The sequence below is a fragment of the Cydia splendana genome, chromosome 17 (genome assembly GCF_910591565.1).
Source record: "Cydia splendana chromosome 17, ilCydSple1.2, whole genome shotgun sequence".
In the NCBI taxonomy this organism is placed as follows: domain Eukaryota; kingdom Metazoa; phylum Arthropoda; class Insecta; order Lepidoptera; family Tortricidae; genus Cydia; species Cydia splendana.
The window spans coordinates 15,932,931-15,959,614 of record NC_085976.1 but is presented as its reverse complement, the minus strand read 5'-3'; the positions used below and the strand labels follow the sequence as shown (position 1 = coordinate 15,959,614).

General features: G+C 36.2%; 1 protein-coding gene across 3 annotated transcripts in view; it reads left to right on the top strand.

Moving 5' to 3' along the window:
* The window catches only part of LOC134798923 (limbic system-associated membrane protein-like), a 68,914-nt gene extending 42,538 nt beyond the window's left edge, over positions 1 to 26,376 (top strand). For all 3 annotated transcript variants that reach the window (XM_063771352.1, XM_063771351.1, XM_063771350.1), the window contains 6 exons: positions 9,725 to 9,898; positions 11,513 to 11,641; positions 14,347 to 14,485; positions 17,592 to 17,740; positions 18,516 to 18,572; positions 25,603 to 26,376. In XM_063771352.1, coding sequence (XP_063627422.1) covers positions 9,725 to 9,898; positions 11,513 to 11,641; positions 14,347 to 14,485; positions 17,592 to 17,740; positions 18,516 to 18,572; positions 25,603 to 25,709 — 755 coding nt within the window. In that variant the 3' untranslated portion in view covers positions 25,710 to 26,376. The remainder of the gene's footprint in view (positions 1 to 9,724; positions 9,899 to 11,512; positions 11,642 to 14,346; positions 14,486 to 17,591; positions 17,741 to 18,515; positions 18,573 to 25,602) is intronic.
* The last annotated feature ends 308 nt before the right edge of the window (positions 26,377 to 26,684 follow it).

Genomic DNA, 26,684 nt, shown 5'->3' with positions numbered 1-26,684 from the left:
TTTTCATGCGGTTTTCACCTATCAATAGAGTGATTATTGAGGAAGGTTTAGGTGTATACTTTGTTAACCCGTGCGAAGCCGGGGCGGGTCGCTAGTACTATAATAAGAATGACATGAATAAGATTGCCATATTCTCTTTCCATTCCAATTTTCATATAGGTACCTAATTTCATTTCATTCTAAACATGAAACTATCTATAAAAATATTAGAGATATAATTAATTATAAACGTAATGTAATTTTAATTAAACTATTGACTTACCTTATTGTATATTAAAATAAACTATCCGACTTTGACCAATTTTTCTTTCATATATTTCGTGTTCTCGTACGATATTTATTTGAAAGACCGTATTATTATGAATTATGTATATACTTACTTAAATGACTACTTTCGGTTAACCAAACTCAATGTACGTATTTATAAACTTGTTTTTATTTAGTCTCATTCCTTGAACATTATTAAAGTAATAACAAAGTCGGGAAAAGCCTCTTTCAATAATACTATACGAAAAAACCTAATGTTCTTAAAGAAAGAACCAATCATATTAGCAAAACATTTCTGTCTTACAAAATACACTGGTAATATTAGAAAAAATATATATGTTATTTTGTCATTTCGGTATCTACTTACTTAACGTACAAAAGACAGTCGAATTTTGGTACATATTACTTTCGGTATATAATAACATACCATTATTTTGTTTAGTATTCGGTAGACATCTAAATAGTGATATAATATCAACCATATCATTACGTCTACTTAACTGCTTAGCTATTATAATATAATAATCGTTTCATTTCGTGTCATTTTGACTTATGTATTTGTAAGAAAGGGATACATAATACTAAATCAGGCCCGTAAAGTTTTGTGAATAAGGGCGTTAGTGTCCATAAAACCTATAGGTAAGTACCTACTAGAGATGCGCAAAACGCTTCACTGAGTTGAAAAGATTGATTCATATCTTTCACTCGCGGTGAAGTATCACTCATTTCGCTTATTTCGTTAATTTCGCTCAGTGAGAGAAGTCAATCAATCAGATGACAAAAGTGCGACCAAGATGGCGGATCACGCGATACAATCCCGCCATGTTTTCCCGACACCCTCCGAATTCTTCCGAACCGCTCCGAAACCTATTCGCAACGTGTCACTCGCTCACTCGCTCGTCACGCTCGGCCGGCTCATTCGAATCATGAGTGGGAAAGAGCGAGCAAGGAACACTGAGATAGATGAGCGACTGAGCGAAATGAGCGAGTTGAACCTGCACTGAGTTGAAGAGTGAGTGAGTTCAGTCAAATGATACAGTTCATTTAAATCACTCACTCGTGAACGACATATGCCTAGTACGAGTACCTACTCAAATACACAGGTCTTAAGAAGCCGCAACCGATTAGTTCGACAGCGGCCTACTTACTTAAGACATAAGACAAGTAAGTGGGATTAGATTATCCGGATTAAGGACAATTTGCGATAAGTTTCCGATGCGTAGGCGTGCTGTTAAATTATAATGACCAAATTTTGAGTAGGCGTAAGTGGTATCCAGACGGGACTGATCAAATCGGTCGATTTGATCAGAAATGAAACTGGCGTCAGTCTCCAATTTTAGATTTATGGTGATATTAGAGCCCTCTAAATTGAAAAAATGCCCCAGAACAAAAATACTGGCCTCACAAATTGGTATTCTTGCGTCCGCACCTCATTTTATCGGTAATATCGGTCATTATCGGTGGTTGAATTCGGCGAGCCAAATTGGTATTTGCGTCCGCACCTCCTGATTCGATCGGGCAATTGAATCAGATTGGCGAAAAATTGACTAATCTGGATACGCCTGTATTCTGTTATTTCATTCTTTAACTTCCGATTTTAATATTTGTTATTCACAGGGAGTCCTGTTATACCTAAGGCATTTCTCTTGTACTGATTGGTCAAAATCATATAAAAAATGTTATCTTCTTAAATCTTTTTCTGTTCTTAATACCGAAACTTCTTAAGCTTAATATCTTTTCCATATAATTTCAAAATTCAATAAAAGTTTGTGCTTTTAAAAATAAACCGGGACTTGGAAAGCTAAATATCGCTCTAGAGCTGGAACTACAAGCTTTGATTGTAATTTTAACTAACACTATTCACAAAAGAAAATAATATGTGCATAATGTTATGTGCTAAAGTAAGAACGATAAGCACGAAATATTTCGTTCATTGACCCGCGTGTTCCTATCTTTATCGCACGCGCGTAATTATTATTGCTGTCCCTCTCATGATGCCGGTGGTCAATGACGCGAGCGAGACAGGAATATTATACGCGTGCAATAGAAATAGGAACAGGCCGGTCAATGTACGAAATTCTTGATGCTTAGCGTTTTTACTTTAGCTCAACTAATAGGATCTACAGCCGTATTCGAATAATGAGATACGTCAAATACCTACTAGATATTGAAACGATATGGATCGGATATGTCAGTGTCAAACAAGTATCAAAAGTGACTTGTTTGACACTGACATATCCGATCCATATCGTTTCAATATCTAGTATTTGACGTATCTCATTGTTCTAATACGGCTGCTAGACGGGATCTAGACCAAACAATAGAGCCTGAGGATAACATTCCATTTCTGACCGCAGCTCCACTACTATAGTACGAACGTGTCGGTGTTATTGTCAATCTCCATAGTACAAAGAATGGTAGTGCTGCTGTCGTTGGAAATGGACTGTCACCTTATATGTGTTGAGCTGTGACTGCATGGTTAAGTTTGAAAAGCCTAGCGTTTCCTTAGGGTGAAAATGAACAAGTCTCTATGACATCAAACACAGCAATTTTCTCCCGATTCCAAATAGTGGTAAATAGTGTTAATTTATAATCTACTATTTCAAGCCAGCAATTTCCTCCTAAGCAAACGTTCAAAATGGCCAGAAAACTCAATTTAGCGCAACGTATCCATTAGGACTCATCTAAACTGTTGCAATAAATTCCTAGTCAGCGCAATGGGAATTGCGGCACGTAGCAGACCGTTTTATAGCGTTGTAGATGTTTTATATTGCGGGGGGATGCGATGTAATTAAAATCATATAACTTTTGGTACTTTAAACTACAGGCCTATTATGGATGGCCTTATCCACGTCACTTTTACACACGCCACTCACTTCCCTTTTAACACACACACACACTTCACTTTTTAACAGAGCGCGATTGAAAGTGACGGATACCGTTTTATCACGCTGTCGCGTAGATAATAACGACCATCATATCCGTATTGAAATAGATAAACCATTCGATGGCGGAGGCCAGATATGAACCGGCGGCGGCGTCTTCAACTTACGCGGGGCCACTAGAGGCCTTGGTCTTAACATCGTACCCCCTTATTCATAAAGTTAGTTAAATTATGTTGTATCCCTTTATTACAAATACATAAGTCAAAATGACAGATAAAGACAAACGATTCATAGCTAATTCAGGTTTATCGAATAACGCCATTAGTATTATAACATCTATTTCAGTTTATCACTTATACAGTGAAACCTGGTTAATTGGCACCTGGATAAATGGAAAACCTCAATAATTGCAACCAAAAGTCCGGTCCCGGTCCCTTGAGACCAAAAGGCCTCTATAATTGAAATTTTGGAACCTCTATAATTGCAATTTAGATTTTAGTGCTTTTCGTAATTTTGCCTCTGTAATTGACCACATCGCAACTAAGACCTCTATAATTGACACTGTACTAAAAAAATCCGTTATTTTTGCTCATCTTTTTTACTCTATTATTGAAACGAATCTTACTTATTACCTCTGTAATTGAAATAATGTAGTTGTAGACAGCAGAAACAATATTTTAATAGCAATGATCATTTTATTTATATCTTCATCCAGTATTCAATTTATTAGTGTTCCGTACAAAACTTTGTTCACGGAACACTTATGGGATCACTTCGGTCTTGCAAATCAGTTATTTATTGGGTATCTATCACAGCCTGTAGTAGGTGAAATAGTTTGGATTAAATCAAAAACAAAGTATGCTTTTTACATTCTAATAAAACTTTCTTCTACAATTCAAGGGATTTTTTTAAACCCAAATGATAAGAAAATAAGGTAGTAATTAATGTAGTGCAAGTATAGACAGAAGCAATATATAGACCAGAAACCCAGGACGTAAGCGTGTAAATCTACTTTCAATGGTTATTTGCACCTCCATAAAAGAAATTTGTCAGAACGCAACCTCTATTAATGAAAACCTCTATAATTGACACAACGATTTTTTGAACCTCGTTAATTGACACGACCTGCTTAAATGAAAAACCTGGTTAATTGACAAAAAATGGCCGGTCCCTTGAGATTGCAATTATCCAGGTTTCACTGTATACGGATATATATTGGGACTATTTAAAAAACACAAATCAATATATTTAATAAAATTATTTTATTAGTATATTCGTATTCGTATTATTTTATAAGACGACCTGGACACATTTCTCAGCAACTGGACGGATTCTGCAGTTAATCTGCAGGATGGGAAGTCTAGGGGGGGAGGCCTTTGCCCAGCAGTGGGACACCTTATAGGCTCGTTAAACAAAAGTATTCGCTAATTTGTGGTACTTTTGTTTGGTCGAAATAGGTACCCTAAATGAGTAGAATAAACATGACTGAATTATTTAACCTCAATTCTCTGTTCCATTAAACATTTTTAACCATTAACGTTCTCCATTAACGTTAAAAAAACTGGAGCTTAAACCGCCTTTTCCCACCCCATTAACAACCAGGTTGGACCGAGATCAATCCACATTTCAACACTTAAGTGTCAATAGAGGGGTAATTTAAAACTCGGGGCAAATCCCGCATGATGGATTGGCACTTGATCCTCGCGTTTTCAAATATACCTAAATAAAACGTTGATCTATCGAGGATCAAAGGGTTGTGGCAGCCATTTTTGATTGGCAGTTGGCACGCATGGGGATAATGTTGACATGAAGTATCAAAGCGATCAATGCCGCGTTCAAAAGATTTAAAAGAAAATTGGATGGGCGCGTTCGGTTTTTAAATTATTTTTCCATCACGCTGGGTTTGTGCTCATGAATAGGCATGTTACGTTTTACATTTTTCGGTTGCTAATTAAAGTGATTTTATACATGCAAACAAGATGTTTTTGGGTGAAATATTGTGATTGGTTATTGAGTTGATTAAATACGTGCAGGTATTATGTTTTCTCGAAATAGATACCTTCGTTCTAATTAATTTAAATGTATACTTGCAGACTAAAGGAACAAAATTTACTGAATAATAGGTACCATATTTTATGAATCTATTCCAATCCTAATTATTATATTAATTTTAAGAGTTAAAACGTAAAGGCGTTGTAAACATTTAGTTAGTGTTTATATAGTTATAATGATTTCAAGTCTGATAGAAATGATACCAAAACACTAACCTATACTTTCAAGTCCCTAACGACAAAATTGTAAAGGTATTGTAACTGATAAATTGATAATTATTATGGCTAACCGAATTTTATTTTACATAGACTATATGTACCAACGAAGTTCCATCTTTGATCTGTTTAAAAATATAATATATGTAAATATATTATAAATTATATCATGGCATGGTACCCATAACTGTACAAAGTTTGCTTACATTAGGTTTAGGTCGATGTGATTTTGTATCGTTTTTCCCTTACATTTTTTATCTAGGTACTTATTAAAATGTAGGTATGTACAATAATAACTTACAGAAAACAGTATTTAACTACCTTTACTAAAGGCTTTCTTAAAGATTCTATAAGCCTTAAATAGTTAAACTTCGTTCGTGCCTGACATTAAAATCCTTTTTCACGAAAATACCAAGCGCACCAAGGGGTTTATCTTAGAGAATATAACCAAACGGAGTGGTCATTAACAGGCGTTCCCCTCTGTCGAAAATAGGCGGCCAATGGTCAACCACATGTATGGACTGACGTTTATCTGACATGGCTATGTTTACGTTACGTATACATTTGATGTGCCCCTCCCCCGCAAAAAAACGGCAGACTATTTTGTACCGAAAATTATAGACATGGCGTCTCCGTTGGTTATATCCTCAAAGGGGTTTATCGCAAGGGTTACGAACCCCTGTTCTAGTTAAACGTAAAAGTTTCCATCGTAAGTTTTTGAGCCATAAAAGGTGTATCCTACGTAACAATACTCCCCTACAAGCAGAATAGTCAAAGTTTTCATGTCCGATGTAAAGTACTTTATATGATAAAACTTCTGCTATCCTGTGGTCCGTAAAAGTTTTCGGATTACTTTATTTTATTATTCTCTTCGGCGAAATATGTCTAATCGAGAAAATAAAATGGGATCGTGTGGATATACTTTCAAAACGAGGTTATTATTCTGAATACGTGGTTCGGAATTTGTAATATGATTGTAGGAAATTTAATTTTAGTTGCTGGTAAAAAATGTAATGTTAAATGCATAAAAAGGAATTCGTTGTTTACATTGTAAATTAAATTAAATTAAATATTTTGATATGGTTTTGAAATATATGGACTAGTCTGTTTAATTGCTACGTACATTACAATGTTTATTGCGTACTTCGCACAGTATGGTCGCTACATGTCATATCATGATATTGTAGGTACAATATTTTTTATGAAATTGACTCTGACGTGATTGAAATTCACGCGAAATGGTAATATAAAAGTTACACCATAAACGATAAAATACCGTAAAATGGGGTGAGTAGGGTCAAAACTGAAATTCAAACCTTGATAACATTTTATTTTTACATATGAAAACTGAATGGTGTATATAAGTGTTCCGGACGTTTGTATTTTAGTTTTTATTTTATTTTGGATAGTTCCATTTCATAACTTTGACGATAAAGAGGAAAACCCACCTCACCCCGTAGTGCCTCGTATTTGGGGTGAGAGGGGGTTTCATACAAAGGTGATTTTGGAAGATTGTTGGATCGATTTTTTTTTATTATGCGTATTACTGTAGCTCCATTTTAAATTGGAATACATTATTTTTGTAGCAGTAGCCTTAAAATCCCTTCTCACCCCCCCTCTCAAACCTTCTCTCCCCATTCATAACCCACCTCTCCCCGCGAAATCTACTCACCCCGTTTGATGGTATATAATCTTAATCATCATTGATATACTCAAATTTATATCAACACAATTTTCCCCCTAAATCACGCAGTTTCACCCCACTAGGTACAAACAGACTAACTCTAAACGTTCAATAAAACAGTTTCCGTTCGAAAACCTCGCAAACTCGCAACAGTTCGCTTGTCGCACCGAGTGACACCCGGCCTCAATAAAGAACCGAACAAGTTCGAAATTGAAAAAGAAATCGCGGCCCGCGCCATGCAAATATCGGCAGGACTACGAAATTACTAAACTCGGCGGAGTTAGTTTCCGAACGGACCCAGTTGCCATAAGTTGCTGGCAAGTTGCAGTAAAAAAGTTTCATTTTTTCAAATTAGAACGCGTTTGGTGTTTACGTTTCTTAGGATTTATTTACAAGCTGAATCTGTTTCGAACACTTCTCAGTAATAGGTACAGGCCTGACTTAGTTTCGGTAGGTACATTTATAAATTATGTTAGTGCAAAGACAGATGCAGATTCTGAAGGATTTTATTCCTGTTTTTCGAGAAATTACTGCGTTTTAGGCGGAGTAAGTTTTCGAACGGACCGTAATTCTGCCATAACTTGCTGGAAAGTTGTTGTGCAGTAAAATTAGAATGCGTTTGGCGTTTAAGTTTCTTAGGATTTCTTAAAGCAGTAATTTTTTAACTGAAATAGTTCGTGCACTCGGTATTATACAGCTTAAGGCCGTATAGTAGTTACCTACTTAAGTAGGTTAGGTAGTAGTAGGAGATGCAGCTTTTAATTAAAAAAAAAAGATTTTGCCAAACAAATATGTCTCGATTAATCAAACCTAATTGCCTATTATAAAGCTACAGTCTCTTACATTAATACACAATTTACCATTTCGATAAATAGGTAATTAACAAATTATAAAACACTTCCTTATATTAAATCAGCTAAACCCTCAGCGCAAACCTATATATCTCGGAAACGATTTAGCTCCACAGAGACAATTCTCATCCCATATTGTAGCAAATTTAGTGTCCTTAAAAAACGTCCTGAAAAGGTACTATCAAAAACTAGTCCTTTAGGGTTATAATCGCCCTAATCTAAAAAGATCCAAAATTTTCGCGGTTTTTTCCATTTTTTGCTAAGTTGCGTTCGGCACTCGAGGTCACAAACTTGGTTATTCATTGGGCCAACATCAGAAACAAGTCTCTAAAAAATAACAACTACCGGATTTGACGCAAAAGCTAAATTATAAAATGTTAAGTGTATTAAATATGCACGTTTCATTTATTTTTCGAGGGTCGCACTCGCGTTCTTGCGTGGGTTTCCAACAAAGGTTGAATGTTATAAAACTTATAAACAGAAGAAATATAATTTAGACTGTAGGTTTCTTTAGATCAATTTTATTAGGCCTAGCAATTAGGAGTAATGATACGTTACAATGGGGAATATTAGGCAAAGCTCTGTCTGTGTAGGTGGCACCTTTGTGGCACATCAGTAAACAAACCACATTGACACATGGCCTACCGCGAAACAAGAAAATCTAAATTTCGTTATCTAATCTCTCTAGGTATCATTCTTGCATATTCGAGCGATAAAGAGGCAGATAACTAAATTTTGATTTTCGCGTTTACCGGTAGGCCCTTGTTAACAAACCGCCTTGATGCATCAATGTCATATTTTATTGTCTGTGAAAACTTGTCAAAAATCAGTTTAAGGCACAGTATGTATAAGTTAGTCTATGAATTTACTGAGTCGGTAGTGCTGCACTCTGGCGGCAGAACACTGCAGTAATATCCCCTATTACCAGAATATGTGTTCTGCCATCTTGTGGGCTACATCGGAAGCATAAACTTCACATTTACTTACACCTCGCGCCAAAAATCTGACGGCTCCTATGCTGCCCCCTAATAGTACATGCATTACAACTGATTCTCTTTGAAATAATTTCAAGTTTAAACTTATTTGTAATCAGATTTGGAATTTGAAACTTATGTTACTAAATAAGGTGTTAAAAAAGGCTTTCTCAACATTTAATCTTTTTTATCCTTGTTGAATGAGTGTAAAAATCGGCGTTTACTTGAGATTTCATTTATCCAGGTTTTACTGTACGTACTAAACAAGAAAACGTGAAATGTGGGTCCCAATCTCGAATGCAAATGGCGCCCGGGCCAAACGTAAACGGTTAAAGTAAAAAAGTTTCCATGTTTCCTGGGGTACTATAAATCACAACAATATTGTGGAAATTTACTTTTTTCCGCCAAATTTACTTTTCCCCGTGTGTTTCGTAAAAGTTTATGCATTAAAAAATTGGCAGGCTCTTTGCGGGGGGGATAAACTGTTTCGTCCCGTCTTTTAGGAGTTTTCTTTCAATGGAGTTTGCCGTCTTGGCGTATGAATAAAATCTGTTGCATATTTTTTGGTGGGGTAAAGTTTGCGTTGGGGGATTAGGGTAATTCTTGAGATGGTAATGGGGTGGCCAAATGTACACTCAGCGCCAGAAATTTCTGTTCTAGGTGGAAAATAGAGCTTTTTAAAATGGCCATTAGTTGTCTAATCCTAGTTCGAGGAATTGTTGAGATACAACATGGCTGGAGGGAATTGATGATTAAATTAACTGCTTTTAACCATTTTTTTTCTATTTGTCTGCAGTACCCCCCGATATCGTGAGTGACGACACGTCCGGCGATGTCTCCGTCCAGGAGCTGGAGAACGCCACCCTCACATGCAAGGCCACGGGCCACCCACCCCCCAAAATCACCTGGAGGAGGGAGGACCATGAACCGATTCTGCTGAAGAAGACGCTCTCAAGGGAGTTTGTCAAAGGTAGGATTATTATTTTTATGTTGGCGACCATTGTTCGAGCTGAGGAAAGCCGACGCAAACTACTTGCCTCGCAAGGCGGAATGTCCTAAATATAGGACGAAACAATCACAGAATAAGTAATCATTTTCCATAAAGAATGGACCTGCTCCAAGTGCTCCAACGCGCCCTGAATGGAATTACCTCAACTCGTGGCCTCACCGTGGTTGTCTATAGGTAACTATGTAGATTGAACGGCCTCCTAGCCTAGTCGGTAGTGACCCTGCCTACAAAGCAGGAGGTCCCGGGTTTGCAACCTGGTAAGGGCATTTATTTGTGTGTTCATCACAAATATTTGTTCCTGAGATATTGATGTTTTCTATGTATATATACATATATATATTTTTTAACACAAAACACAAGCCACGAAACACAAACACAAGCCTTATTGAGCTTATTGTGGGACTAGGTCGATCTGTGTAAATTTGTTCTATAATATTCATTTATTTATTATTTACAAAATTTAGGTTCTTTTAGCAACGTGATGACGAAAAGTGCCAAATGCCGTAGTATTGTGCCAAGAATGGATGCTTGTCAATTTCAAGAAAATAACAACTTTTCAGGGTTCCGTACCCAAAGGGTAAAAGCGGGACCCTATTACTAAGACTCCACTGTCCGTCTGTTGGTCACTAGGCCGTATCTCATGTATGAACCGTAATAGCTAGGCAGTTGAAATTTTCACAGATGATGTATTTCTGATGCCGCTATAACAACAAATACTTACTAAAAACAAAATATAATAAATATTTTGTGGGGCTCCCATACAACAAACCTGATTTTTTTTTGCCGTTACTTGCGTAATGGTACGGAACCCTTCAGCGCGAGTCCGACTCGCACTTGGCCGGTTTTATTAAATAGAAATTGCGTCCAAAAATAACTTCTGGCTAGGTATACCTACCAATTTTCTGGTGCTTTAATTTCGCGCATGATATTATGAAATAATTAATTTAATAAACAGTGAATATCTCTATTTTTTATCTTCTATTTACCATAAAAATCTAGTCTGAGATAAAGTATTTATTGAATCGAAGATTCTTTGGTTAGTCATAAAGAAACCTATGTTGACTTATGAAACCTTATTTTATCGAATATTTCTAATACAAACAAGCGTGTGCGTATTCAAAGAGGTCGTTTTCTTTCATCAGCTTTTAATAATAAATAGCCAATCGTCTTTGATTGAAGACTTGTAGCCAAATGAAAGCAACGACGTAAAAATTATACTATTGAATCCGGGAGACGATTGTATACTTTTGGGCCCGATATGTTAAATTAAGTTTGGCAGGCCGCCGGCTCGTGGTCGATTACCTACTTTAATTAAATTTAATATTTGACTAATTAATATAAAGTTTAAATTCCAACTACTGAAAAGTGACGTTGGCACTTGAAGGGTTAAAAAGTAAAAATAGAGTTTAAGTCAAATATTCTTTTATTTTATTATTGTTCCGTCAAAAAGCAACCTTGGTTTCTTTGTTACTAAGTTGATAGTTACTTTGGCACAATGCTGCAGTCAAAATCAAAATAATCTTAAGTGCCATTCATGTTTAATCAAATATCAACCGTATATTCCTTCTCACACAGTTGAAAGTTACGTGGGCAGCTCACTGCCGTTATGGCGGGTGGACCGCAAGCAGATGGGAGCGTTTCTCTGCATCGCGTCCAACGACGTGCCGCCCGCAGTCAGCAAAAGGATCATTTTACTCGTAAATTGTAAGTATTTTTCTATTCAAAGCGAATCTGATATTTATTCGACTATTTCGTACTAACCTACCCTTAGAGCATTTAATAAACGAAGTCGCCTTTAAGAGCTCACCCCTCTGCCGAAAACCTTGCACAGTTGTGCAAACTTTTGTATGGACTGACGTTTATCTGACATGGCTATATGTACGTTACGTACAAATCATGTACAAATAACCATACATTCTCCCCTCAAAAATCGGCAGACTGTTTTGTAGAGAAAATGACAGCCAAGGCGTCTCCAGTTACTAAATGCTCTAAGTACCTACTACCTACCCCATCACATGATGCCATAACTTATATTCCATTCAAAATAAGTATTTGCTGTTTTATCAATGAAGGAACATTCAAGTATGAGGGCGTTTTTAGGAAAAAAAAAAATGGTTCGATTATTATTTGCTGCCGGTCTAACAGCTGCCTCAAGCAACTTATCGATATAAAAAGAAAAAAATGTGTCCCCAAAAAAAAATACAGTTTTGTGACTTTTCCATCAAAAGAGGGCCTTTATGCTCCATGTGCGCAGATAAGGACCCTTCTCCAATGGAAAGCCACATATTAGTTACAAAATCGATCAACCAACCAACCAACCCCCCTCCAACCAACCAACCAAGCAACGCCCCTTATCATCTAGCCAGCAGGGACCAACTTTCCAACGTTACTTTATGTCACTTTCTCGGGTCAAAATAGAAACCCAGGTCGCATTACCTTTCAAAATGGCGTCCCAACCGCACGGGAACCTCGGTTACATCAATCACAGCTCCCTCGGTGCAATAAAATAACGTTACCTTCCTTGGTTGACAGGCCGCCATTTTCTTTCAATATTGCGAGTGCATGCAATCCATAGAAAGTAGGATCGTATAGAAGTGGTTTACGCGTGCCTCCGTGAGGGACAAAACATACGCAAATGCGACACTGTGATTGATCGAATTTATTTGTTGCCCGCCATTATCCATACTAAAAAAATGGTGGGGAACAAAAAATATGTGAGACTGTGATAAGGACAAACAATAATAGCGCGTTCTCTGCTACTCCTACTGAAAGATACGTAAGACTATCCCGTTCTGTCAGTTATCCCCACCACTCATGCCCAATCCAGTTTAATACTAGATTCATGATGCAATCACATTATATAACTATGGATAGATAATACTCATACATAAGGAGCACAAAAATACATCCATATGGGGCATTATCTATGAAAAGGGACCTTATTGTCGATGGCGCTTACGCCGCACAGCGTCGCGCGGCATTGTATTTACGTCGGAGCATCGTTAATAATGGTGTAAGCGCCATCGACAATAAGGTCCCTTTTCATAGATAACGTCACATATTATGTATTTAATTACTTAGAAATTAATCTGTTTTTGTATATACATTTTTGCAAATCATTCATCTTTGTTACACTCGTTGTTGAATAAAAGCTTGTCTCTTTCTCTTTCGGCTACTCGGATATAACATATTATTATGTTAATAATTTGATAAATTATTGTTTGGAACATTGCCTACAACTTATTTATTTTTACCTTGCGTCCAAGTTTTAAACTAAATAATGTAGTTTCTAGAAAATAATAGTAATATAATTGTCTATGGTCTAACCCTAACCGAATCGGGGAAAGATCATAATTATATTATTTACCATGACACATATTTGGAAATAAAATTAATAATCTGTTGTTTGCAGCATTATAGAGTCGGACCAAGAAAAGTCTGCAGCGGATTTGATAGCCCACGCAGTGCAAGTGTCATTTATACGTCACAATTTCATAGAAGTTTGACGTTTAAAATAACACGTGCACTGCGTGGGCTATCAAATCCGCTGCAGACTTTTCATGCACTGACTCTAACTTAATAAGTTTCACCTAGTGTTGCAAGGTTTAAACCTGCAGTTGCTAGGAAATAACAGTGTGTTAACTTGTCTATTTCTAACCGAGTCAGGTAAATATTATATTGACTAATTAATACACTTCCCTGGACACAAATTAGTACATTGTTAAAACAAACTTATTAGCTTGTATTAGGTGATGTTACCTACCTATAGTAGTTGAGATGATTTTGTTGAACATGACAAGACACACGAGCCGTCTATCAGCCGTATTCGAACAATGAGATACGTCAAATACTAGATATTGAAACGATATGGATTGGATATGTCAGTGTCAAACAAGTGTCAAAATTGACGTTTCTTCAAACAAAAACGTCACTTTTGACACTTGTTTGACACTGACATATCCAATCCATATCGTTTCAATACTAGTATTTGAGTATCTCATTGTTCGAATACGGCTGTGCCTCTCTAGACTTGAGATAGGTTGAATAAGCCTATTCCTAATATACAGCTAAATCTCTAGGGACTCTAGAGCTCTGTCAGGCTAATGAACTGACATTTTAAGATTAGATTGGAATCCTATTAATTGGGTGTTTTGCTTTTGCCTTAAGTATTTAACAAATTTACAAGAAATAGAAATATTTACGCGCGGTCGCTTGTTCATGAGCACAAATTATCGGTTCAAACTCACAATAAAATCCTTTATTTCCGTGTAGCTTCTGGTGCTTACTTTTCTATGACATGACAGGCGATCACGTGATGCTTTCCATAGAAAACGATGCGCCGGAAGCTCCGGCCCGGTCTAACGTGAGTCATCCTTAACACAGATATTTAATTTTACTGTTTCCCACAGTTGCACCAACAGTGAAAGTGCCAAACCAACTGTTGGGGGCGCCACTGGGCACGGACGTCAAACTTAAGTGCTACGTGGAGGCCTACCCCAACACCATCAACTATTGGATTAAGAATAGGGGAGAGATGCTGCTAGACGGGTGAGTTGAACTTGAAGATGGTCTGTCTGATGATGATGGTGACCTCTATCGACTGCTGAGGAATGACCCCATATATCTCAGGACTGGACTTACGGGCAATAAGAATGGGGCATGAATGGGGCCAGTACAGCGGTGTAACACCGCTACAACGCGATTGGTTGATGAGTTCGCAATCCGCGCGCGATTGGTGGCAACTAGTTGCGTTAGAGAGCACGATTGGCTCGAATTCGTGAGTGACACCGCTGAACTAGTACCATTTTTAGTGTTTGTAAGGCCCGTCTTGAGATATACGTCGATGAATGACCCATTTTGTATGTTCTTCTGCGATGCTCCTTCCAATAACGGCCTCCTAGCCTAGTCGGTAGTGACTCTGCCTACGAAGCAGGAGGTCCTGGGTTCAAATCCTGGTAATATAATTAAATAAAAATGTTATTAGCTAGGTACTGTTTTTTTTTTTACTTTTCTATTAAGACAAAAGAAACAACTAGAAAATTATTAATTTACTCAACAAATTTTTTAATATTTTGAAAAAAGAAAAAAAAACTTAGCGGTACAAAGAAAATAATAGCCTATTTAATTAAAGTAACATATTAAATAACACAATACATATAATAATATAATCACAATTTCGCTGCAGAACCTAAACAGAGTTCACAAGCAAAACCTTTGTATTTCCAAAAGCTCAAATAACTAAAGCTCATTTTCCTATGTACAAGAACACTATATTGAGCCTTAATATAAACAAGAATAGCAGGAGCATGCACGCTATTCTGGGTCTTATAGGCGAGATGTAATGTCCTGGATAAACGGGGGGAGTCATAATGATTCGTAATAAGGGGAAAGTTTTCCATGCTGCCGTATTCGAACTTCAAGATATTCACAAGAGACGACACCTACTAGATCCATTCTAGATACGTTATAGTTTAGATTTCAACTAGTTCTCTTTTGCAGCTCAATTCGGGCAACCAGTGTCACTTTTACGTCAGATAGATCTATTAGATGTGAATTGGTCTCTAAGTCATATCTTGTGGAAATCGTTCAAGAGTACCCCCAGAATCGCATAAATGTCAAATTTGACAGGTTAGATCTTAAACATATCGTTATCGTATCTTGGTGACGTCTAAAAGATATCTAGTAGATGTCTATTTCAAAATCCGAATCGGGCCCTTTGCTAATACAACTCGCCTACGATGAGCAGTTGGTCTAGTTACTGGAGGCTGATTCTGACTTAATAATTTGTTACGGTTTTGATCTTGTTCTACAATAAAAAATACAAATAAAAAAATCTTTATTTCAAAAAATATACATAAAATATGATGCAAGGGATGGAGCTAAAAATAATATGCCCGTGTTGGGCAACACCGCTCTTCCCTATGTAACATAATGTACTTAGGTATACAATTAAATTAAATTAAACCAAAATAATTACACAAAATTACAGTTTAACAAGAGAAATACAAAAGAAACACTACTTTTATTACTTAACTAAAACTAAGTCTATATACCTATGGCGGTAGGTACTCGTATTATAATGCTAAGGTCTATGCTAATTTTGATTCATAACAATTAAATATATGGGTTCTCAAAGGCTAAAATTATTTTGAGAATCATCAGGATCTTTTTAGGGGGAAGCGGCGGATGAGTGTAGTTTCCTTTGAAGCGTAAAATACTAATTTATGTAGGTATTCACTACTAGCCACTGGGCGGTCGGCGCAGTCTTAACTGGATCAACGCGACTCCTGTCTACTTATCGTCACGCGCTGATACCATTTTGCTGAACGGCACAATTCTGCTTAAAAACCATAACTGCCTAGTAAAAGGAAAACGTTTTAAATTGATATCAGCAGACATCGTAAATGTTATAGCAGTTTCGGTGCAGCGTAGTACCTATTGTTACTTAACGGAATTGGTATAAACAATTTCAACCCTAATGATTAATGAGCGTTAATTACGTTAATACTAACCTTAATTTACCATTTCATTGGATATCTATTACCAATTCCGTTAACACCACTCCGCTGCACCAAAAATGCTACAAAATTTACGATGTCTGGATATCAGGGTATTTTGTCATATTGGCAAACTAAAACCTCCTGTTGGGCTACGATGGTCGGTTTTTTATCGTCTGTCATCATGGCTGTCACGTTCTAACAAGTATGTATGTGCGAAAGTGACGCATAACATGACAAGTAATAGAAATGCGACCATGATACCTACACTGGGTAAAAAAATATGATCCAAAGTGAAGAATTATGTATAAGAGATTCCAATGATAAGGTGTTATTTTACGCATGTGGGCGACGCTAGGATGTGGGTGAAGCCCGCTATTTTTATATTTGTGAAAGGTCAAAGGTTTGTTTTTATTGTTTTTAAGTTAGAAGATATATTTGAAGGTTGAAGGTAGCTTTCGTCTTTTTACTTAACTGAAATTAACGATAATGGGACCTTTAAAGTTTTATCTACTCTAAAGTTAACATTTATAAAGAATGAATCAAATTAATTTTAAAAGTTTCTCGGAATAAACTTACTCTGAGTAATTAAATTTCAAAATGCCTTTATGTCACTGTGATCGTCGTTATATTCCTTTTAATTCTACTTTTTCATTAGTTTTAAATAAGGGTTTTAGAACTTTTCTTCAAATGTTGCTTACAAATCTTGAAATTAATTAATAAAAAGCTACAGGGATTTGTGTCAGATTGTCCTATGATAATGATAACTATAGGTATTTTAGTTCTAACTATAGTATAAAGAAATCATATGGATAATGAAGGCCGAGCTTAAACGCGTAACTACAATGAAATATTAGATTCATAGCACTCTTAGCTTACCTCAAGTATCTATTATGGTTATAGAATGTCTATAGAATTTAAGTACTTACACCAACAAGAGTTCTCTATTATTGTACAGACGAGAACTCATATTAACCATTTAACCGCCGTCGACTGATGTCTAAGACAAACAAAATCAGGGTCATTTCGCCGCGGTCTGATAAATAAGACAAAACTTCGTGTAAATTCGTACCGCCGGCGACACGAGCACGCTTGATGTTTTTTTTTTGTGGTGGTTAAAAGGTCAAAAAATAACCATAATATACCATTTGTCGCAGGCCGAAATACACGATAAGAGAAGAGAAATCCTCATACAAAGTGTCGATGTGGCTGACTATCCGGCAGTTCGCTCGGAGCGACATCGGAACCTACAACTGCGTCAGTACCAACTCGCTGGGCAAAAGTGAGGGCACGCTCAGGCTTTACGGTCAGTATTAGGGCATTTTCACTTAAAAGTGTAGGTACCATTTACTTTTTTTCGAAAATCCATTAACTTTTGTGTTATTTCTACTCAGATCCACGAGGACTCTATCGATTTAAAAAGAAAAAAAAATGTGTCCCCAAAAAAATGACAGTTTTGTGACGCATTTTTACATACATTTTGTATGGACCGTCACAAAACTGACACTCAAAATTTGTATGAAAAATAGGGAACAGTTTTTTTATTTGTCTCATTCAATAGGTAGTACTCGTGATTCCGAGTCTAAATAATCCAAAAGCTGATGATTTTTTGGAAAAAAATTAAATGGTACCATCTTTTCTGAAATCCCCCTTTAATCGATTATTATGTTATATTCGTATCTTTAACCATCACGGAACCATGGTGTACAGGACGCTTGAAAAAACATGGATGCCGTTTTGACACTTTAATGTAAGGGATACACTAAGTGGATACTGCAAAATCCTTGTCATGGGATGCATGCAAGACCCCTCCAGGGTATAAGGACTATTGGGATGGAATCTAGAATGAACTAGGCTATTGGATGAAAGAGATGGACTAAATACTGGGCTATGGGGTAAAAAACCGAATGTCTGCCTAATAAAACGGTATTTTTAAGAGAAGAAAAGTCTTTAGAAATAATTTGTTATGTACCTACTTTGTAATGTTTTGTGCAATAAAGCGTTTTGCTATTAATTTCTTATAACTTAATTTTACCATTAAATTAGTGCAACAAAATGGACTCAAACCTTTTTTTCCACAGAAATCAAACTAAACTCCTACAATGAAGATTTCAGCAATCAAATCAGCGTAGCTGGAGGTAAGTTTATGTTCTTTTTAAATTATGAAAAAAAAAACCTAAAGTAGGTGAGTACAGTTAGTATCAAAAAGATACTAAGTATTCGTCAGTCGTTCTTTATTCGCCTTGATTGTTTTTTTGTCATTAGGTACCTTCTTTGGACAAAGTCTATAACTTGTTCCTCTCTTAATAAGTCTTATTCCTTTTTTGTCACGATCTTACCGTGTTTGATTTACCTATTCGATCCAAAGTTGTGTACCTAATAGATAATACGGAAACCCAATATCTCACTTTGATTAACTCCCCTTTATAATTAGGCTCAGTAGCTTCATGTCAATTAGTGTAGCTTTACTGAATAATGAATGCCAAGTCCCGATTATCAAGATCCGAAGGCCATTTCTGTTTTTATAATTTTGTAAGGATTTGATATGACCGTAAGTCACGTGCATCTCGATTGCATTTCTTGAAGACCATCGATCGTTTCGTGAATTAGCGTTAGTACGGATATGATGGTCGTTCTTGTCTACGTGACAGCATGATAAAACGGTGTCCGTCACTTTCTATCCCATGGTGTTAAAAAGTGACAGTTATTTTATCACGTGGATAAAGATGGATAAATCCATCCATAATTCGCCGGCTGCTCTAGATAGATAGATTTCTTTATTACATGATAAACATTATACTATAAATTTGCATCAGTGTAAAAAATATGTTATTGTAAATATTACATAATAAAAATATAAAATAAAAATTCTTTTTCACAATAAGGATCGTCATGACTGTCTAAAAAAACGTATCATTCATTCGATTTATTAGTATTAAATATCAAGTTTTTAAAAATATATGTCAATTGGGGGACTTAATACAATGTCAAATAAAGATAAAAGTATCACAAATTAAATTAAGAAATGACATTTTAAAAATGTAATACAATAAAATAGAATAAATAATAATTAATAAAATTACACCACTACATGCATTCCATGTAGTCGTTAACAGTGTACCTACAAAGGGTTAAACAAAAACTTCCTCAATTTGCGTTTAAATGTTTCATCACACAGCTCAGTGGCCGTACCACGTGTTGACACTAGACGTTTACGTTATTGACTGCGTAAACTCGATCACAGTCCATCTCTTTCGCACTGGTGTATTGGTGGGATAGAGAGGGAATGCGATCGAGTTCACGCAGACGTTAACGTAAATTTCCAACGCTAAACTCTCGATGCAGCGGCGCACGCTGATTCAAGGTCACATCAAAATAAGATGAAATCATATCGAATTGTTAAAACAGAATCAGCCCCCGCCCTGCGTAGTAACGAGACATTTACAAGCTGCAGTTATGGCGGCCATTTATATATTTAATCGTGCTTCGGGGCCATCATTAATTATTGAAGTAGCTTATAAAGTTGCAGCTAATTCACTTAGCGCCACTTTCACCATTCACTAACCCGGGGTTAACCGGTTAAACCTGGAGTTACCATAGTTTCCAGTACAATTTGACAGTGGGTTAACAGCTTAACCTCTTAACCCAGGGTTAGAAGGATAATGCATGTGGCCATTGATGTAAACAAGGTCACAGAATGTGATTATTGTGCTACTGTCTTAGCGGTTTTCATATTGATTGTTACTGTTACGAATTGTGAACCCAGAACCCAGCTATAAAATCACATGGCCGCTTTATGATTGAATTCATTCATAATGTGTCCATGTAATTTTGCAGCTCGCTGTACATTTAAACTCGGACCATTGGATTGACAGCCATAAAAAATGGTACAATACAATACAATACAATACAATAATTTATTCATAAAACCAATACAATTTTACACGTCATATTATTCGGTACATTACTATTCTATATTTATAATACATTATTTTACATAATACATTTCATTATTAAAATTAAGCAAGAAGTGCATACATTATTATAAATTCACCTATTCGAAGAATTCATTCAATGAATAGTAGGCAGCAGAGACTAGGTATTTTTTAAGTTTGAGTACGAATGTACACTATGACAACTACTACTATTACCATATTTGTCTACTGTCACTTCAAAACGATTTAACCCTTTATAAGGCCCCAGTCATACAGATATGCTACGTGAAAGTTAAATACACTACCATATGTTTGTAATGCACTGGGGAACACATCTACGGCAAAAAAAAAACGAAATTATTAAGAAAAACATGTGGTCAATCAATATATGCACTCAGCCTGTTAGTGCACTTGAGTTTTCAGATGATCTGTTTCCAATACACCTATTCATTGACATTGACATAACAAACATAAGGTGCTCTGTACAGACTGGCGTTTAATTGACTACATACGGTAAATCGAACATTATTGCGTCTCTTGGAGTGGGTAGTATTAATATACGAATATCACTGAAAAAATTATAACCGGTGGCCCGTTTCACGATACAATTTACAAGCGGAAGTCTCTTTCTATCAAAGAATTAGAAAGAGACTTCCGCTTGTAAATTGTGTTCCGTCAGGTCTACTTTCAATTGATAATAACGTGTATATTTTTAATAGTATAATGGAAACAATGACGATAGCTTGCTTCCCTTGACAGGCATAGTACATAAATTGACCACATAATATAGATTAATTAATTACACTAAAATTAAATACTGACCGAAAAAGTATGAATGAGGAAAGAAAGCCTGATATATTCGCTATATAATACCATTATAGTTAAATAAAAAAGAGGATGTTCTTCTCCGTAAATGTTTATTAACTAAGTGGTTTCCAAATCGTATCTGCCTTATAAAGGGTTAAATGTTCAAGCTAGAGTTCGAAAAAAGACAAAATGCAAAGGGCGTCCGACTCAAACTTAGCGCAACTTGCACCATCCCTCTAAATGGTTAAATCCGGTTAAATCGTTAACCCAGTGTCAAATGGTACTGGTAACCATGGTAACTCCAGGTTTAATCGGTTAACTCCGGGTTAGTGAGTGGTGCAAGTGGCCCTATGCTTGTTAAAATTGTAATGTAGAACGTAGAGGTACGTAACGTACTACGTAGCGGCATGAAACCAGCTACTTAACGAACTTTCACGTTGCTTATGACTTATTTCATTAGTATTCTGTGTGATACTTTTAATCCGTGTTGATCGCGCTCCATAACGAGTGACACCTCTATGGTTTGCTTTTCTGTGTCATGTCTTAGTGTAAGGTAAACCCACCTTTGTGAGCACCTAGACTACGCTACGTCTTTGATTACGCAGTGGGGTATTACTTGCTAAGTTACTGCAATGGCAGCGTTACCTTAGTTAGGTTTCCTTAGTCGTTTGTGAAATCCGCTTATGTTAATGGTTTAGTGTTAGGATTTAATTATGTTAGTTACTGTACATGTTGCTCGTAAATGGGATTATTTTACTTTTTGTACTTTGAATAAATTTTTTTCTTGGTTATAGGTTAGGTTTTCAGTTTTACGCACACGCTGACGTAAACGTCAAGTTTCAACTCGTGGTACGTACGGCTAGTCTGAGCCGAGTAATGAAACATTTAAGAGCAAATTGAGATAAGGTAACGTTGTCTACAACATTGACGATTCTCGCGACGTTGTCTGGATATTGGCAGTCATCTATACATATAATAAAGCTGAAGACGGTCGAAAGTCTGTACATGGAAGATATTTGAAAAAAAGTTGGCTGGGGATACTTAGAATCGATAACAGAACACGTTCCAAAAGTTTTTAGAATTTTTTTCTGTTTGTCTGTTTATCTGTTTATCTGTTTGTCTGTTTATTTGAACGCGCATCACGTGAAAACGGCTGAACGGATTTTGATGAAAACTTTACTAATCCGTCGAGAAAATCTCCGGCCAGGTTATAGGCTATAAAAATTCAACCCCTAAAAGGGGGGGTAGCCACAACACTCGATTGACTTAAGTTTTCCCCTGAATCGTATGGCGCTACTTAGGAAGGAGAGGCAAACTTTTTTCAAATATGTGCACCCTGGTAAACTAACAGATGGCGCTGAATTTAATACGATGTGACCTAAATAAGTCACCGAGGAAGAATTTTGCGAAATTAACTCTAAGTTTAGAAGACCCTTTACTAAAATTTCAATCAATCGTATGGATATCAACAACATTAATTGAATAATTGTGTTGATTTAATAATACAACAAAATTAAACGACAGTAAATTAATTGCCCCTCATTGCAACAAATGCACAGTGCCATCTTTTTGGGAGCTGAGTAAACATTAAGTAACCAAGAAAACTAAAAATGGGTTTACACAGTTACGAAGTGGTAAAAAAAACACACATATCAACACGCGTATAATTGCATAGAATTATTTATTTTCTCCGTGGTAAATTATACCTAATCGTAATTATATAGCATCCAGGATATCAAATCCATATTCATACGTATCGCCTCCTTAAGCACTTAATAATGGCCACGAAGGTGGGTACTTTGAAAAAAAAACATTGACCTCTGTCATTTGCAGTGCCGGATTAACCCTTTTAAGCAAAATAAGCACTTGCTTAGGGCACCATGTCTAGGGGGCACCAAAAATTATCGAAAAATGTTCGCGCTCGCTTCGCTCGCGTTTTCAATAACATTCTAAGATGTTAATGATAAAGGTGACATTCGGGTGGCGCCTGCAGCAGCATTAGGTACTCTGTTGCAACGTTACTGCTGCAGCACTGTCAATTTTCGTGATAAAATGATTTGACTGATTTCTACACTAAAAGTAAAAATATACAACTGTCTATCAAATTGCGTTTTTTTATATCGAAAAACTGTCACGCTCGCTTCCCTTGCGTTTTCAATAACTTTCTAAGTTATGATAAAGGTGACATTCGGTTGGCGCTGGCAGCAGCATTAGGTACCTACACTGTAGCAACGTTACTGCTGCGGCACTGTCTATTTTCGTGATAAAATGATGTGACTGATTTCGATACTAAAAGTAAAAATGTACAACTGTCTATCAAAATGCGTTTTTTATATCGAATAATTTTCGCGCTCGCTTCGCTCGCGTTTTCAATAACTTTCTAACATATGATAAAGGTGACATTCAATTTTCGTGATATAATGATGTGACTGATTTCCATACTAAAAGTAAAAATGTACAACTGTCTATCGAATTGCGTTTTTTTATATCGAAAAATTGTCGCGCTCGCTTCGCTCGCGTTTTAAATAACTTTCTAAGATATGATAAAGGTGATATTCGGGTAGCGACTGCAGCAGCATTAGGTACTCTGTTGCAACGTTACTGCTGCAGCACTGTCAATTTTCGTGATAAAATGATGTGACTGATTTCCACACTAAAAGTAAAAATATACAACTGTCTATCAAAATGCGTTTATTATATCGAAAAATTTTCGCGCTCGCTTCGCTAGCGTTTTCAATTACTTTCTAACATATGATAAAGGTGACATTCAATTTTCGTGATATTATGATGTGACTGATCCATACTAAAAGTAAAAATGTACAACTGTCTATCGAAGTGCGTTTTTTTATATCGAAAAATTGTCGCGCTCGCTTCGCTCGCGTTTTCAATAACTTTCTAAGATATGATAAAGGTGACATTCGGGTGGGGACTGCAGCAGCATTACTCTGTTGCAACGTTACTGCTGTAGCACTGTCAATTTTCGTTATAAAATGATGTGACTGATTTCCATACTAAAAGTAAAAATGTACAACTATCTATCAAATTGCGTTTTTATATCGAAAAAATTTCGCGCTCGCTTCGCTCGCGTTTTCAATTACTTTCTAAGATATGGCGACTGCAGCAGCATTACTCTGTTGCAACGTTACTGCTGCAGCACTGTCAATTTTCGTGATAAAATGATGTTACTGATTTCCATACTAAAATTAAAAATGTACAACTGTCTATCAAATTGCGTTTTTATATCGAAACAATTTCGCGCTCGCTTCGCTCGCGTTTAATTAGCATTCTAAGATATTATAAAGGTGACATTCGGGTGGCGACTGCAGCACCATTACTGTGTTGCAACGTTACTGCTGCAGCACTGTCAATTTTCGTAATAAACTAATTTCCATTCTCAGCTGTAATGCGACAATGAACGTCACTCAACTTACAAAAAAAATTCAATGTAATCTCGATGACCCTAGGGAGAGTGGGCACCATGGTCTAGAAATGCTTAGGGCATCAAAATATCTTAATCCGGCACTTGTCGTTTGCGGAGTCAAACGATTTGGGACTCGCATGTAATATTCATTACCATACCTTCCAGAAAAAAATCCAATCATTCGCGAAAGTCTCGCAACGCATTGAGGTTACAAGGGGCACGTGGTCTTCCTCAGGAGTGTGAAGAAGATCACGTTGAGTGGCGCTCTAGCCAGGCAGGCCGCTTCGCTTTCGCTCGCGCGCGTATACCTTACTGTATCGTCCGATATACATCTACTACTCTGTCGTTTAAATCACGTGTAAAATTTGAATAAGGGCGAACAAAACTATTGATTTTGGAGTGTAGTTTTATTTAGTGGTACCTAATTGTAAAATATTTTATCTGGACTGCAGTCCTCTAGCATATCCATCTGTCAACTTTACTTCAAGTTCCGCCTCCAGGGGAGAGGGAGAGAAATTAGGATTAGAAATTAGCCGCTTACTGACACAGACCAAATTCCACGCGGGCGGAGCCGCGGGCACAGCTAGTTTACTATAAGTCTTCTTACTTAGTTATTTTTTAGCATTAGAAAAAAGGTAAACAAAGTTGACGTGTCTTTTTATTGAAAAACACTTCCTTTAATAAATAAGTCACGGCAAATATGTAACAATTATGAATCATATAGGTACGATTATTTACATTATTATGCTTTCATAAGTAATACGAGTAGTTACTGATTTAAAAAAAGCGTTTTTCAATTAAAAGACACGTCAAGATCGCGTAGTCTTTTTCTAATGCGAAAAAAACCGAACTGTAGACTCTGTCAATAGTTAAACTGACTTACCTCTCATATATTTTTTTAGCTTTATCTTTCAGCCTTTCTCATGAAAATTAAGTAGGTACAAGTAATTTTCATTCTTACGTAAGAATACACAAAATATATTTAACACGTATTTTCTCACACAGGTCTCACAGAAGCAGCCAAAGGAAACTCAACGAACAAATTACTATTCAAAAGGACTTTGTTAACCATATTGTTTTGTTACCTCACAAATGTTTACATGTTCACGTAGTCGTTATATATGTAAATAGGTGTTATAATCGTTTAGGCATGGGTGATAAAGGATTAATTATTGTACAGTCGCGGTAAAATAACTAGGGACTATGTTTTACATTGTGGATGTATGTATATCAATACCGTCTAAAATCTACATATAATTTAATATAAATAATAAAGTTAACATTTAATGAAAATACGATGAAAAATTTATTAAAAAAAAATATTAAATGAATTAATAGGTCTCGAGACTCACGCTCCGCTTCTATGGTTTGTTTTCTAAACCACTTTAACTCATGGCGCAAAATACTACTAGTTCTGTGTGCCGGTTCTATACGTTAGTAATAATAGTTCAATGTGTAACTCAGATTTTTTTCTTTAATCTTTTGTAGAGACGATATTTTTGTTTCCTTCACCACCAATTATGATGCACGAAGTCGCCCCTGCCTAAACGACTCCTAAGATAATGTATGCTTTAAAAACGTAATTCAATTACATGGTTTCAATTTGTGTAAATAGTAAATGTAAGATGTAATTATAAAGACAACGATTCAAGTAACAATTGTAGCTCGTGTAACCGACTTTGCTTAGAACCGCCAAAATAAAGTATTATTATTTCTATTTTCATGGGTTTAAGCAAACACTATTGTAATAATACTCTAAGGCTTAGAGTCTAAGTACTATTTTTTAAGACTCGCTCTTTAATCGTCCTACAAATTGTGCTACCGAACAGTGTTGAAACATGTTTTTTAGTAAATAGCTACATCTGTTTGCTAGATTTGGTTTTTTAAACTTTGGTGGCAGATGTTTTAAATATGAGTAACTATGTAAAATGGGGGCACTATTTTCTAGTCCCCTACTTTAGTTAGCCAGAATTATATTTTAATAGTTTAATTTTATTATATTTACAATGTATTATACACTTTTCTGAATAAACTACTGCACAGAAATGTATATGATGGGTATATGCTGTGAATTTTAAATTGATTGC